Source organism: Delphinapterus leucas, chromosome 7 (genome assembly GCF_059928025.1).
Source record: "Delphinapterus leucas isolate spDelLeu-1000000601 "Yukka" chromosome 7, BTC_Dleu_Yukka2, whole genome shotgun sequence".
NCBI lineage: Eukaryota > Metazoa > Chordata > Mammalia > Artiodactyla > Monodontidae > Delphinapterus > Delphinapterus leucas.
Window position 1 is genome coordinate 78,601,404 of NC_143135.1, and position 16,536 is coordinate 78,617,939.

A 16,536-nucleotide genomic window follows, 5' to 3' on the forward strand; every position below is an offset into this window, starting at 1 on the left:
TAAACTAGAATAATGATTAAATTTCTAGCTCCCTGAAGCTACTTCTTTGTCACTCGTCTCTGTTGATTGTCAAACACTTGTATGAAATGGACAGGTAGTGAGGAAATTAACCACATTTGCATTATGAGGAGAGGCAAGGAGGCTGAGAAGTATGTGCTATTTGGGAGAGGATGCCTGATTCATTTTCCTAATCATGACTAAACCTAAGAAAGGACACCAGGCTCAACCCTCAAGTGAGAAGCAGAAGGCCTCAGAGTCAAAAGTGGTGGCTGACACCCAAGCCAACAGAAGGCTGAATCACGCTCTCCTGAAACTGTGGGCAGAAGTGTCTTCTTTCTGGCAAAGCTAAACCTTGGGTGATGTCCAGAAGTAATACTAGACAACCTCAGTCCTCACAGAAGCAGCCATGTGTCCACATGCACACTCTTATCCCATGACCTTGCACTAAATTGGACATATGGTCCATAGAACTCCTGAGCACTTCCAGATTGCTCAGCTTTTGGATATAGAGCCAGATGTTAGGGGACAACTGCAGACGGAAATAACTTTGAGTCTCCTCATGCAGAGAAATATTTAAGATAACTTTTGAGAAACTTTTTTTTTCCGGCTTTCCTTATCTGCAGGGAGAACAGGGTAGTGGTTATGAGCTGGGCCCTGGAGTTAGACTGTCTGGGTGCAAATGCAGTGTGCTCCTGGGCATATTGTGGAACCTCTATGCCTCAGTTTCCTCATCTACAAAATCAGGATAGTGATAGAACCTACCTCCTAGAGTTGTTTTAATTAAGACAACATGCATTAATATACCATGTTTCATTAATTCTAAGACATACATTTTTCACATTTTAACATGTCTGAAATTGAGGTGCAATTTACAGTCGATAGCATAGCAGAGTTTAGTTGCCTCAGTGGTAGGAAAAATAATGGTGTAGCTTATAATCAGTGGCATCTTAGATGTGATGAAATTCAGGATACAAAGAGCTTAGAAAAATACATAGCACATAAACAGTACTAAATGAATATTTAATAGATGATATAGATATAAAATATATATAGCTCTTCTACATCAGAGCCAACCTATATAGCTCATTTTCAAACCAATGTCCAAGATAGCAATGGCAAATGATAACATGACTGACCCATTTCCCAGGAAAGAGAGAAGCTGCTCTTAATACTTGGCCTGGAGTTGGTGGAAGCATCTGGTACCCATCCCTTTATCTTAGCCAAGATCTCAGAAAGGTGATATAACTGAGACCCACTGAGATGTGGATACCTTGGACAGGTAGAAGTTTGATGCCTCTTTAGGTCAACATTCTTTACCATAAAGTGGGGGGATTGAGCACCATTTTCTTTTCACAGTTCTGGAGGCAGGAAGTCCAAGACTAGGGTGCCAGCATGGTCAAGTTCTTGGTGGGGGTTCTCTTCCTGGTTTACAGACAGCCACCTTCTTGCTGCATCCTCACATGCTGAAGAGGATAATCGTCTCTCTTTTTAGAAGGGCATTAATCTCATTCATGAGGGCTCCACCCTCATGATCTAATTACTTCCAATGGCCCCACCTGCAAATCCCTAACTGGAGATTAAGGTGTCAACATATGAATTTTAGGAGGACACATTCGGTCCAGAGCAAGGGGGGAGATCGTGGGAAAACGGAATGGAACACAGGAAATGGAATTGCAATGACCAGGCTCCCTAAAGGAGCCAACGAATGTCAATGTCATGAGTGGAGGAAGGGAGGGATTTGACAGTAAGCCACACTCACTTCCTACAGTGAAGCAGCCAGTGGGAGCATTCAAAGCCAGTCCCATCCCCCTGCACACCTGGTAAGAAAGGAATGCCCGGAGTAGCCATCATTCTCCCAAAAGGTGACCTGTGCCCATTTGTCAGGTACGATTGAGAAAAGTGAACAAGAGAGCTGCCATGAGCCCGAGAACAGACTGAAACAGCACTGACAGCCCCAAGAGGCTTTGGCCCTGAACTTGAGGCAGACTGTTCCAAGTAAAAGATACCTTTCTTCAGAGGCTCTAAAATCAGCAGTTTGGTGGAGAGCCTGGCTACGGTTACGGTATCTGGGAAGAAGCTGTGGCGTGGTGAAACTGCCTAACTGCCTGTCTGTCTCCAAGCAGATCATAAACGTCATACTATGTTTCCTTAGCATGTAGGACTAGCCTGGCACGGTAAGGGTGCTTAATATTTGTGGAGTCAATGAATGAAGGTCTCATATTGGAATAAGACAAACAGAGTTTATTCTCTGGCTCTGTAAGTTATTTCAAACCCCAGCTTAGAACTGGGTATCTTATTTTAAAAAACAATTAACATAAAAGCAATTATGCTGTAATAGGAATTATTTATTTATTTTAGGTGTTTCTTATGATACTAGCTCTTTTTTTCATTTCTATTGGTGGTTTCAAGTCATTCACTCAATCGACAATATTCATTCAGTCCTCACTAAACAGAGAAAGCCAAGAAAGATAATTGTCAATTCTTTTAATCTGGTTCAATCCATGAGCTAAACCATAGGGTAATAAAGTACTCAGGGTCCTAGAGGGTCGTGTGTAAGTACAGTCAAGGTGATATACCACAAGAGAGCTGAGGTTAGGTCACCTGGTTACTAAGGAGTTTCTCAGGAAAAAGAAACTTATGCAATAGCCCCTTGGCATTCCCAGGGAATGGATCCTGAGCTCTTTCTTTGCAAATTCTTAATCCTAGCTCTTTCCTAAAAATTATCCCTCTCTGGCGCCAGGATTTCCCATGCATAGCCTCAAATTCTAAACCTACAGGCCGTTCAACTCTCACACCTCATCTCTCACCTGGTAGCTGTTTTTCCAGAGGATTTCTCCTGAAGTCTCCTGAGGAGATGCCTTCACTGCCCTCCACATTATGTGAATATGGGCCTCAGCACAATTCCAAAATATTGACTGCAGTGATTTGCTGTTGCTCATACATAGCTGGAATGGCTGTTGTCAACTTAGTGAATGTCAGTGATCTGCTGGCTCTGTTAAAGTCCCACCTAATGCAATACAAGTCAGAAACGTGACATGTCAGCTGGTACAGCAGGAAACAAGAACATACAGACATTCTGCTCTCAGGATTTGCATCTGGTAGGAACGATAGAGCCATTTCCAGGGATGGCTGTGAATTATCCGTGCTTTCAAAGACTCTGTGGCCACCAAATTTCTCCATCCCCAGGTCACCAAAAACACCAATGGTCCCAATCACTCAGTGGGAGGAGTTTGCATTCACTGAGTTATGACATTTTATGCCTTCCGCCCCCCTCAGCTCCTGCCGCCTCTCTCCTGCTCTCCAGCCACTTTGCTAATCTGTGAGCCCCTTAAGGGTGCCCCCACCGCAGGTATTTACATGTGTTGTCCCTCTGCCTAGAGTGATGCTCTCACTCCCTTGTCCACAGCGCGCACTCGAAGACCACACTCCCAAGACGCCACCCTCTCCGACACAGCAGTCCTGTCACTCTCTAACCCCTTACTCTGCTTTATTTTTTCTCCTAGCCCTTATGACTGCTTGACTTGTTATGTCTCTCTTTATAATGAGAATATAAGCTCCAGGAGAAATGAAACTTTGCCTTTTTCACTGTTGTGTCCCCAATTCCACAAACAGTGCCTGGTACACGGTAAGTGCTTAGCAAACATGTGCTGAATGAATTAATAAGAGAGTGAGTGAATGGGCACTGAAATATATAGACACCATGTGAAGCTTTTGAGAAGAGGCTCTCTGAGAGATGGGACAAAGAAAAGATGCTCTCTGAGATCTACAGTAGCCCTTTTTTAGGTAGAGGAGCCTGAACATTTAGGGCACGAGGATACTGGATGCCAGGATCCTAGAGAAATACAGAAACCCGGCCACACAAATGTTGCATTTTCATTGAGTGGCACCTCCAACATGTTACCCATGCCCAACAGGGCTCAGTTCTGCCCTTCCTCTGTCCTCCCTGAAACTGCTTATCCCCCTAACACCCACCACTTGCTGAGGAACCGTGAGAAGGGTCTCACTATTACCCTGTAATCACTGCAGGTCAATGACAAGGAGCTTGGGAGGCATTTCAGTTTGAGCGGCTGGTGAGCACAGCGGGATGAGCAAGGGCTGCTCCTCACCAGGATCTCTTCAACTCAGATCAGTGTCCATTCCACCTATCTCGGTAGCCAATTCCTGCCAACTGTTTGTGCTTTCCTATTTACAGTGACGAAAGGTAACACAAACATTGGGGGAAAAAGCAACTTCAAGACCCATATATGGTAACAATCTAACGACATAAATATCATGGTGAAGTTATTTCCAAATATCTGGAAAGGAATCCTTACACACACGGAAACTGAATTGGTGTAATGGTTAATCTCTACGAATAATTCACTGTGGCTACGTAGTCAGACAGATCCATAACTGATGCTTTACATAAATCTTAGAAGAGTCCCAAGACCCGAATTCCAACCTCTACGAGTTACGTTTAAGTACAGGTTCTAATGTCCATCTTACAACTCTGGGCTCCTAAGTAATAATGGTAATAGGTAATATTTATTTAGCACAAATTATGTTTGCCCTGATCTGAACTTGTTATTTGCAAACTCTAACAGGGGTGCAATGTGGCTAAGAGCTCATTTTGCCTAAACTGGCAAGTGGAGAGCCATCGAAACCTGATTTGTTGAAAGACTACTAAACAAGTTGGTGTAGGAGTCTGAATAAAGGCTGGGCCCTCTGGCTCTTGACTGACTGTGAAATCTTTACCTTGCCTTTGTAACACTGCAACAAGGACAAATACGACAAGGAGTGGAATTTGTAAATGGGTATGTGTGACCTTTTGTGCAAACATGCGGTAGATCATGAGCAAAAAAAGAAAAAAAAAAACCATCAGTTTCTACCGGCAAAAATCATTGGCAGGGCTTCCCTGGTGGCGCAGTGGTTGAGAGACCGCCTGCCGATGCAGGGGACACAGGTTCGAATCCCGGTCCCGGAAGATCCCACATGCCGCGGAATGGCTGGGCCCGTGAGCCATGGCCGCTGAGTCTGCACGTGCGGAGCCTGTGCTCCACAATGGGAGAGGCCACAGCAGTGAGAGGCCTCCGTACCGCAAAAAAAAATAAAAATAAAAAAAATAAAAAAGTTTCAGTTTCTTACAAAAGTAAACATAGTCTCACCATACAATCCAACAGTCACACTCTTTGGTATTTACTGAGATGAGCTGAAAACTTACATCCACACCAAAACCTGCACACAAATGTTTATAGTAGTTGTATTAATAATTGCAGAAAAAATTGGAAGCAACCAAGACGTCCTCCAGCACGTGAGTGGATCAATAAAGGGTAATACATCATAGAATGGAATATCATTCACCAATACAAGGAAATGAGCTATAAAACCACTAAACGTGGAGGAAACTTAAAGGCATATTACTACGTGAAAGAAGTCATCTGGAAAAGACAAAACTATGGAAGCAGGAAAATGATCAGTGGTTGTCGGGGGAGGGGGGATGATTAGGCAGAGCACAGAGGATTTTAGGCAATGAATCTATTCTGTATGTTATTATAAGTGTAGATACATGTCATTATACATTGGTCAAATCCATAGACTGTACAACACCAAGAGTGAATAAATTAAACTAAGGACTCTGGGTGATAATGAGGTGTTAGTGCAGGTTCTTCGATTTTAACAAATGTTCCTTTCTGGTGTGGATGCTGCTGGAGGAGCCTGGGAAGGAGTATGTTGGAATTCTCTGTATTTCCCACTTAATTTTCTTGCGAAGTACTCTGCAAAAATAAAGTCTATTAATTAAAAGTAACAGCCAGGAGAGTGTATGAATGCACATCAAATTAACTGAGCACCTCTTACACGCCTGTCACATTTACATCCCCAGTATCTTCACAAAATTCTCGCACTGTAATTCTGGCTCAGAGAAAATCAATGATTTTTTGGCTGAAGGTCCCACGACTAGACAGTAGCAAAGCGCAGGTTTGAATGCCATTTCTGCTGACTCTAAGTCCAGTTCTCCCCTCTAAGTAACTGCTAGAAAGCTCAAAGCAGTGAGTACCGAAAAGTTTCCTGTACGAAAGACATCACGCTTCAGATTCAACTTTGCACATACACATACAGAGTGGGTCCATGGATGGACTGAGTTTGTGGCTGGAGGGACAACACAAAACCACATCAACAGCATCACATTTATTTACTTCACCATTAAAAGAAAAATAAGAGGCTGCAGGGGAGGTGATAGGGAAGGAGAATTGAATAGAGAATTGTTATTACTATCCAGGGTAAGAGCCTTTCCGGAATTTCCCATACCAAGGACAAAACTTCATAATGGACAGAGTCAGCTTGCCCTGGGGGTCACCCTCTCTGCCATGATGAGGAAGGAAAGCTTCTGCAGCTCTGGAGAGGGGCCAGGGAAGGGGGCCTCACAGTCTGGTGACAATGCAGACCTCCCCAAGTCTCCTTTCTTCTCTACAGTGCATGCCAGGGACACGGCCCATCTTCCTCATCTCTTCATGCCCACACTCATCTTATTGTTCCATCTCCAAGCCTGGCTGGAAAGGAAGATAAAGCCTCCCCACCTTCCTATTTCCTTGCTGCTCCAAGAAAACAAAATCTCCATTCCATATTGCTTCAGGAAAACAGAAGACACACACACACACACACACACACACACACACACACACACACGCACCCACACACGCAATTTCAGTACCTTACAGGGCTCTGGTCTTAATGCTACTATTCTAACATCCAACTCCCTTCGCAGCTGGGAATTATAGGTCCCTTTTAGAGTCCCCACCCAACCACCCATTTTTAATATCCTAAGGGTGCTCACCTGAAATCTCCCTTATTCTGACGAAGATCTTTCCAAAGGTCATGCAGAGCCCTATTCCCAGGCCACTTTGCCATAATCGATCCAGCGCTGGGTGGGAAAATTGATGGCTTCCGTGCAGTTGAAGCCAGAGTGGTAGCCATAGGGAAATGGCACCATGAACTCTCCAGCCTCCTCAGTGACCCGACCGAAGAGGATGCCGTTGTCATTGAGGACCGTGGGCGAGATGAGAGCCACCTTGTGCCGCAGGAAGGCCTCACAGCTCCGTGAGCTGCCCGAGAATAGCTCCCTGGCCAGGCCTTCCAGGCGCCGGCCGTGCTCCAGCGACACCGCGTATCAAGTCTTGGGCTCCCCGAAGTGCAGACAGTTGATGCTGTAAAGGTCCATGTCCTCCGTGTGCCAGGCGAAGGCGGTCTTCCACATGCCAAAGTATAGGTAGGGGGTGTTGACGCCCTCGATGACCACTCCGCACTCCTGTTCCAGCAGGTCCTGAATGGTTCCCGGGTGTCCAAGGTTCCAGTGCTTCGTGTTTTTATCGAATAAGGAGCCACTGACATCCGCACCATATACTGGTGAATCAAAGGGGTGTGTTTTCCAATATTTTCGCTCCAGATCCTCAAAATCAGAGTAGAATGGAGTCTGGTGTCTTTCACTGTTTGTTAAGCGGTGATACTCGCTCACGGTCATGGCTTTCTTCTTTCTGTGGTGCTGAGTAAACACACCTGCCTGCCCAGTGGTCACGTGCTGCAGGGGAGCGGCTATTAAAATGTCATCGATATCATCGTACGTCTGTCTGGCTTTCCATCCTTTCGGTGGAATTACCTTGGCTAGGCCAGCTCGGTGTGCACCTTGCCACTCCATGGCAACAATATATTGCCTGAAATCTTCAAATTCTTCCATGGTTGGGTGGACGATCGTAATCTTTCAACTTGGGTTCTGGCCACCAAAGTGCTTAAACTGCATGGCGGCAACAGAATAAGTAACGGACTGCCAGCTTCTTAGGTATGCTTTGGATACCTGAGAATGTTGGGGAGTAACCTCCTCCCTATACTTCCTTTATTTTTAAAGAAGTTTTGATAGAGCTAAGAGGCAGGAACCCAGACTTGAACTTTTAAACAAACGAGGTGGTATCTTCTCCAGGCTTGTCAATCCACCAGAAGGACTCCACTCTTGTCAGCATTTTGGAGCCAAAGGAAATCCACTATTTCCCAGAGGAGACGGCTCTCTGAGCCAAGTCCTGCCTCAGCCTGCAGCTCTGTGAGTTTCCTCTGTTGGGGGTATAAGTGCCTGAGACCTCTCCAGATTCCCAGGCTTGAGTGCATGGGTGGCTTCTCACCTTACTGTAGCAGAAAGTCTCTTCATGGAAGTTTCCAAGCCAAACCTAAAGAAAGTACAAAATATTGAAAATAAGTGGATGACAAAACAAACTGAGTTAACATCAAGTAAAAGAAAATTGTATAGCAATCTTAATTTCAAAGTTTGAATTTAAGGGCAAAAAGTACACTCTTTTGGTAGGCATGTAAACTGGTGCAGCTATGGTGCATACTATGGAAAACGGTATGGAGGTTCCTCAAAAATTGTAAATAGAACCACCATATGATGCTGCAATCTCACTTCTGGGTATATAGCTAAAGGAAATAAAAACAGAATATCAAGGAGCTATCTGCCCTCCCACATTCACAATGGATAAGATATGGAAACAACCAACATGTCCAGCGATGGCTGAATGGATACAGAAGATGTGGTACATGGATACAATGGAATACTATTCAGCCATAAAAAGAATGAAATTTTGCCATTTGCAACAATATGGATGGTCTTGGAGAGTATTATGTCCAGTAAAATAAGACAGAGAAAAACAAATACGGCATGGTATCACTTATATGTGGAATGTTAAAAAAAATTAAAAAAAAAGTAAAACGTACAGAACCAGAGTAGAAAAGTGGTTGCGGGGGATGGCAGGGAAGGGAGGGTAAAAGGGTACACAGTGAATAAAGTCTCAGGAGCTAATGTTAACCATGGTGATTATAGTTGATAACAATGTGATGTATAGTTGAAATTTTCCAGAAGAGTAGGATTTAAATGTTCTTACCAAAAAAAGTAAATATATGAAGGAAATGTGTTAATTAACTAGATGGGGGGAATCCTTTCACAATGTATATCAAATCACCACAAAGTTGACCGAATATTTTACAATTTTAAAAGTCAATTATACAGCAATAAAGCTGAAATTTAAAAATAAAGAATTAGGACAAATCATAAGACAGAAAAAGTGGAATTAAAACTTAACTGAACAGTAAGGACATTAAGCAAGCTAGAAAAGAAAGCAGTTAAGCACTCAACTCAAGAAATTGGATGGCTTAACCCAAAAGATAAATTAGGGAAAGGAAAACAATGAAATAAGCTGAAACAATTACAAAAGAAAACATAACACCCAATAGAAATGATGACTGAAACCAAAATGCAATTTGTAGACCATGAAAAGTGTAAAAACATAAGCATAAGAGAAAAGTACAAGCATATCACGTTATAATAAAACAGGGGACGCAGATAAAAATCTACCATTATAGAAAGAGTGCCTATGTAACCAAAAGCAGGAAAAAAGTACAGAACACAAATAGACACATCCTTAACAAGCATTATCCTTAATGTGTAAATACCTGAAACATTCTCATTAAAATCTAATCATTAATTTGCATTGATAGACAAATTATTACAAATATAGGGTTCACTCAGAAAGGGAGAAAATATTTGCAAATGCAACAACTGACAAAGGATTAATCTCCACAATTTGCAAGCAGCTCATGCAGCTCAACATTATAAAAACAAACAACCCACTCCAAAAATAGGCAGAAGACCTAAATGGACATTTCTCCAAAGAAGATATACAGATTGCCAGCAGACACATGAAAGAATGCTCAACATCGTTTATCATTAGAGAAATGCAAATCAAAGCTAAACTGAGATATCATCTCACACCGGTCAGAATGGCCATCTCAAGAAATCTACAAACAATAAATGCTGGAGAGGGTGTGGAGAAAAGGGAACCCTCTTGCACAGTTGGTGAGAATGCAAATTGATACAGCCACTATGGAGAACAGTATGGACGTTCCTTAAAAAACTACAAATAGAATTACCATACGACCCAGCAATCCCACTACTGGGCATATACCCTGAGAAAACCATAATTCAAAAAGAGTCATGTACCAAAATGTTCATTGCAGCTCTATTTACAATCGCCCGGACATGGAAGCAACCGAAGTGTCCATCAACAGGATGAATGGATAAAGCAGATGTGGCACATACATACAATGGAATATTACTCAGCCATAGAAAGGAACGAAACTGAGTTATTTGTAGTGAGGTGCATGGACCTAGAGCCTGTCATATAGACTGAAGTAAGTCAGAAAGAGAAATACAAATACCGTATGCTAACACATATATGTGGAATCTAAAAAAAAAAAAAATTGTCATGAAGAACCTAGGGGCAAGATGGGAATAAAGATGCAGACCTACTAGAGAATGGACTTGAGGATATGGGAGGGGGAAGGGTAACCTGGGACAAAGTGAGAGAGTGGCATGGACATACATACACTACCAAACGTAAAATAGATAGCTAGTGGGCAGCAGCCACATAGCACAGGGAGATCAGCTCAGTGCTTTGTGACCACCTAGAGGGGCAGGATAGGGAGGGTGGGAGGGAGGCAGTTGCAAGAGGGAATAGATATGGGCACACATGTATAATTGATTCACTTTGTTATAGCAGAAACTAACACACCATTCTAAAGCAATTATACTGCAAGAAAGATGTTAAAAAAAAAATATATAGGGTTCGATCAAGTTTCTAGACACTGATTAGCAAACAAAATCTATAGATCCCATACACCAGTTAACAATCAATTATAAAGTGAAAGAGTAAAAAGGTTTTAATCCCTTTAATAACAGAAATACATGGCCCCGATGAAGAAATCTAAAAATGATATGCATGCAATGCTTGTACTTTAAATGCATAAATAAATGTGAATTTTACCAGGGAAAAAAAGTTGCTTTCTGGTATAAAATGTCATCCTTTTCATCTTTATGCTTTAAAGGAAAAAAAAAAAAGGCCAAAAAAGTGCATGCCTTCTGCCAGTCTAAAATCTTAATTCCAAATGATGATACACAGGACCCAGAAAATGGTTTCCTTGAAGGATTCAGCGTCTGAATGAAACAGGCTGTGCTCAAAGTCTGGCTATATATGTCCCACACCAATTTCAGTTCAATCAGTACCACCCCAAATCTAATACCCTCATATCCAATCAAAATCTCTAATTTGATCTCACATATTTTTCTAGACCTTTCCAATTGACACACTCCTTACCCAGTTCTAGAAACCCTCTCATTCACATTAGATCGCAGTGCACTAAATGAGGTGCTTTTTCCTGAAAATCTTTGTGATTTTTACCAAGAAAATATTAAGAAAAATGTTAACTTCACAAGTGGGAAAATAGTTTAAAAATAAAATCTCATGGAAAGGATATCCCAATGTATAGTACCCTCTCTCTCGCTCTCTCTATATGCATAAATAGTGTCATTTTTTAAAACTTCTGGTAGGAAAATAACTCTTTTGCTCATAAGCACAAATTACAGAAATAAAGTGACCTACCTTCTACCAACAAAATCCTGATTCCAGTTGGAGATATTCAAGGACCCAGAGAGAGAGAGACAGTGTTCTCTGGGCAGCTGGCCTCCAAATGCAGACCCATGTCCTGACGGCTCTGGCTTTCTACCTGGGCAAAGGTATAATTCGATCAGCACCAGTCAACGGTAATTGCTCTCGTTGGTCAGCCCACTTTGTCTGCCCCCCTTTGAGTTTTTAAACCAGTCTTACAGCGAACTAGGAGGTTGAAAATAAAAGGAGTGGGAAAGTCAAACCAAGCAATTATTAAACAAAACAAACCTGGTCTAGCAGCCATTAATATCGAATGTATTTATAAGGTAAAAGAAGGGCAGCTTTAGTTATGAAAAAGAAAAACTCCTGGGAAAGATTACAATGATGCACTTTACGCACCTAGACACATAGCACTGAGACACAGAACACAAAGACAGAATTATAACGTAAAACTGACATATTTCCAATCATGGTTTGAGGTTTTGTTTTTCAAACACCGTTCTTCCAGAAACTGATACATGAGGAGAGAAGAAAATTAATGTTATAAAAGTATAAACAATAAAGTTAACAACTTTGATTATATTTCCTGCAGCAACCACATAGCAAAATGCTTTTCAGAACATATAAAACATTTACAAAAATTTACCACTGTTAAGAGCACATATTAAATCTCAATAAAAATTTCACATAATCTACGTATCGAGTACCCTCTTGATCAATCTTTTATTTCAATCATGAGATAAAATTGAAAGTCAATAATGAAAAAAGGGAACACCACCATATTTATTTAAAAATGAATATCCACATAACACCTACAACAATATCCATATAATAGCTAAAAATCTATTGATTTTTATGTTGTCTGCAAGTAGTTAGTAAAAACTAAACCAAAAAAACCACAGAATTATTTGGACGAAAAAAAAGATAAAAATGATAAAACAATTCAAAAAACAAAACGGAAAACAACCATATACAAAAATATAAATGATTAATAAAATAGAAGTCTGTTACTTAAAAGATAAAATAAAGAAAGAACTGGTTAATAAATTATATAGTACTCCCTGCTACGGGAAGAGAGTGCTCCCTGCGTGTGAGAAGCTGGTGCAGAGTGGCAAGTGGTGATGGGATTCGGGGAGGGGTAGTCATTTTATAGAGGTGGACCCTGCCAAACACCATTTTAACCAGGTCAACATCAAGAGTCATAAAATGGGAATTCCCTGGCAGTCCAGTGGTTACCACTACGCGCTTTCACTACCTAGGGCCCAGGTTCGATCCCTGGCCAGGGAACTAACATCCCACAAACGGCAGGGCGTGGCCAAAAAAAAAAAAAAAGCCATAAATTACTTTGATAGTATATGTCCTTGATATGATGTCATTAAAATGTGACAAAATTCCCTCCGTAATCTTCCTCCAAAAAAACAGAGAAACCCAAGATAATCATAAGAAAAGCATCAAATTCCAATAGAGGGGCATCCCACAATATACCTGACAAGTATTCCCCCAGACTGTCAGGTTTCTATACAAACTTTTGGTCAAAAACAAGGAAAGTCTGAGAATCTGTTACAGCCAAGAGAAACCTAAGGAGACATGAAAGCTAAATGTAATTTGATAATTTAGATGAGATCTTGGAACAGAAAAAGGGCGTTGGGTAAAAGGTGAGGAAATCTGAACCAATGATAGCCTTTAGTAGACAATAACATATTCACATTGGTTCATTAATTGTCATCAATATACCATGGGAATTAAGATGTTACTAATAGGGAGACATGGGAGTGGGGTCGGGTCAATACTCCCTGATCCACGTGCTCAATGCTTTGTAAATCTAAAACTGCCCAAAAGTTTAGGTATTACTAAATATAATATTGTAAATAATAAACAAACAGGAGAAGGCATCAATAAACAATATTAGAATGAAAAACATTTGAAACATAATCTGAGTTTTGGAAACAGTCTACCATACAGCACATTATAAACCAAATGATTCTATGAACCACTATGTGACATAATCTTTTAGAGCACTTTTAAAAATAGTTTAGATTATGAAATATAAAGTGTTCACAGAAATCTATAAAGCATATATGTACACTAAAACAAATAACTATAAAGTGAGAAGTGGAACCACTACCCAGGTCAAGAAATGCAACATTACCAGGCACCTGGCTGCCTGACTTGTGCTCTTTTGTCCAGATTACAGCCCCTTCTGCCTCCTAGACTGACGTTATCCTAACTATTCATATAGTAATTTTGGGAAACATTATAAAATTAAAACTCTGTCCTTTTTTGAAAATTTCATATAACCTTGAAGAAACACAATTGTATTTATGTGCTTTACTGTATTTTTGGTGTAGTTTTTCATCACTTACGTCTTTGCATGCTGCTAGACTTTTCTGTTTCAGTGCTGTAAAGTATTCAACCATATAATCGTGTTGGGCCAGGACCTGTGAGAAGAGGGTCTGTCGCGCTTCTGGGGCGTGCTCCCTCCTTCCGGAGCCCGATGGACAAGCCTGCGGGCGGCAGAGATTGTGCCCCCGGCTGAGGTCGCGAACTCTCCTGTGGGCCGTGTTCTTACCCATACCGCAGACGCCCCCGCCCAGTCGTGGACCTGGCGGCTCATGGAGCGCCTCCGTGGGCCCAAAGCGGAGAGTCGATGGGTGGGGGTGACGCACCGTCGGTGAGAAAGCCTTCTCTAGCTGTCCGACACGGAGCCTTGGGGTACCGGACCCCTGGCCGCTGCCCCTCTCAAGCGTGCAGTGGTCACGGTGGCAACTGCCAGAGCACGTGGGCAGAGCCCCTCGCCTTCGCTGGAGGGCTTGCGCAGGCCCTGCGGTGGGGCCGAGCGCCGCTCTTTGCCTCAGGCGGGCCGCGCCTCCCCGCTCTAAGTCGGGGGAGGGTCCCGCCAGGCCTGCATCCGGCGCGGGGCCACGCGTATGCGTGTGCGTGCGCATGCGGTGACCCCGGCGGCGAGCCCAAGGGGGCGGGGACGCCCGGATGTCCCGGCTCCCCAGTCCCCCAGCAGCGAGGAGCTCGTCGCGCCTGCCCTCTCCGCGAGTCGCAGCGGAGTGTAAAAGAGTGTAAAAACATAAGCATAGGGCTTCCCTGGTGGCGCAGTGGTTGAGAGTCCGCCTGCTGATGCAGGGACACGGGTTCGTGCCCAGTCTGGGAAGATCCCACATGCTGTGGAGCGGCTAGGCCCGTGAGCCATGGCCGCTGAGCCTCTGCGACTGCACCCTATGCTCCAAAATGGGAGGAGCCACAACAGTGAGAGGCCCGCGTACAGCAAAAAAAAACCCAAAAAAACAAAAAACATAAGCATAAGAGAAAAGAGAGAAAAGTACAAGCATATCACGTTATAATAAAACAGGGGACGCAGATAAAATTCTACTATTATAGAAAGAATGCCTATGTAAACAAAAGCAGGAAAAAACTACAGAACACAAATATACACATCCTTAACAAGCATTATCCTTAATGTGTAAATAGTTGAAACATTCTAATTAACATCTAATCATTAATTTGCATTGATAGACAAATTTTTAGAAATATAGGCTTCACTCAGAATGGGAGAAAATAGTTGCAAATGAAGCAACTGACAAAGGATTAATCTCCAAAATTTGCAAGCAGCTCATACAGCTCAACTTTATAAAAACAAACAACCCACTCCAAAAATGGGCAGAAGACCTAAATAGACATTTCTCCAAAGAAGATATACAGATTGCCAGCAGACACATGAAAGAATGCTCAACATCGTTTATCATTAGAGAAATGCAAATCAAAGCTACACTGAGATATCATCTCACACCGGTCAGAATGGCCATCATCAAGAAATCTACAAACAATAAATGCTGGAAAGGGTGTGGAGAAAAGGGAACCCTCTTGCACTGTTGGTGAGAATGTAAATTGATACAGCCACTGTGCAGAACAGTATGGAGGTTCCTTAAAAATCTACAAATAGAACTACCATACGACCCAGCAATCCCACTACTGGGCATATACCCTGAGAAAACCATAATTCAAAGAGTCATGTACCAAAATGTTCATTGCAGCTCTATTTACAATAGCCCGGAGATGGAAACAACCTAAGTGTCCATCATCGGATGAATGGATAAAGAAGATGTGGCACATATATACAATGGAATATTACTCAGCCATAAAAAGAAACGAAACTGAGCTATTTGTAAGGAGGTGGATACACCTAGAGTCTGTCATACAGAGTGAAGTAAGTCAGAAATAGAGAGACAAATACCGTATGCTAACACATATATATGGAATTTAAGAAAAAAAAATGTCATGAAGAACCTAGGGGTAAGACAGGAATAAAGACACAGACCTAGTAGAGAATGGGCTTGAGGATATCGGGAGGGGGAAGGGTAAGCTGTAACAAAGCGAGAGAGAGGCATGGACTTATATACACACTACCAAACGTAGGGTAGATAGCTAGTGGGAAGCAGTCGCATAGCACAGGGCGATCAGCTCGGTGCTTTGTGACCGCCTGGAGGGGTGGGATAGGGAGGGTGGGAGGGAGGGGGACACAAGAGGGAAGATATATGGGAACATATGTATATATATAACTGATTCATTTTGTTGTAAAGCAGAAACTAACACACCACTGTAAAGCAATTATACTCCAATAAAGATGTTAAAAAAAAAACACACACATTCTTAAATTGCATCTACTAGAACTGTTACAATTAGAAAGACAGACAGTTTCAAATGTTAGCGATAATGTGGAGCAACTGAAACTCTCATACATTCTTGTAAGAGTGTATAATTAGAGAGTCACTTTAAATAACTTCTTTGAAACGTAATGTTATACAGAATTATGCCCTATGGCAGAACAATTACACTCCTAGGTATTTACCCAAGAAAGATGGAAACATATGTCCACAAAAAGACCTGCACAGAATTGCTCATAGCAGCTGAATCTAGGTAGCCCATATGGGACACAGTCCAGCTGTTTGTAAATAGGAGAATGAATAAGCAATTTGTAGAACAGTCCCATAATAGAATTCTACTCAGCAAGTAAAGGGAAGAAACTATTAACACACACAATAACACGACTAATCTCTAATCGTTGTAC

The 16,536-nt window shown here is 42.1% G+C and overlaps 1 protein-coding gene and 1 pseudogene across 2 annotated transcripts; both read right to left on the reverse strand.

Moving 5' to 3' along the window:
* Nucleotides 1-842: 842 nt before the first annotated feature.
* LOC111171386 (lysine-specific demethylase 4D-like) lies at nt 843-11,548 on the reverse strand (annotated as a pseudogene). The gene is made up of 3 exons (XR_016393902.1): nt 11,454-11,548; nt 6,812-8,189; nt 843-3,007 (listed from the first exon to the last, which is right to left on the reverse strand). The product of XR_016393902.1 is annotated as a lysine-specific demethylase 4D-like (transcript).
* LOC149748788 (uncharacterized) lies at nt 10,511-14,632 on the reverse strand. Its single transcript, XM_089915468.1, has 2 exons — nt 13,823-14,632; nt 10,511-11,577 (listed from the first exon to the last, which is right to left on the reverse strand). Exons 1-2 carry the CDS (start codon nt 14,630-14,632, stop codon nt 11,491-11,493), a joined length of 897 nt encoding a protein of 298 aa, XP_089771594.1. The 3' UTR covers nt 10,511-11,490.
* Between the last annotated feature and the right edge of the window lie 1,904 nt (nt 14,633-16,536).

Excerpts from the sequence above, each read along its gene's own strand:
- LOC149748788 (XM_089915468.1), bottom strand. The coding sequence starts at position 14,632 with ATGTGGGATCTTCCCAGACTGGGCACGAACCCGTGTCCCTGCATCAGC. Across the intron at positions 11,578-13,822 it reads GTCTAGCAGCATGCAAAGAC|GTAGAAAGCCAGAGCCGTCA; the intron begins GTAAGTGATGAA and ends ACCTTTGCCCAG.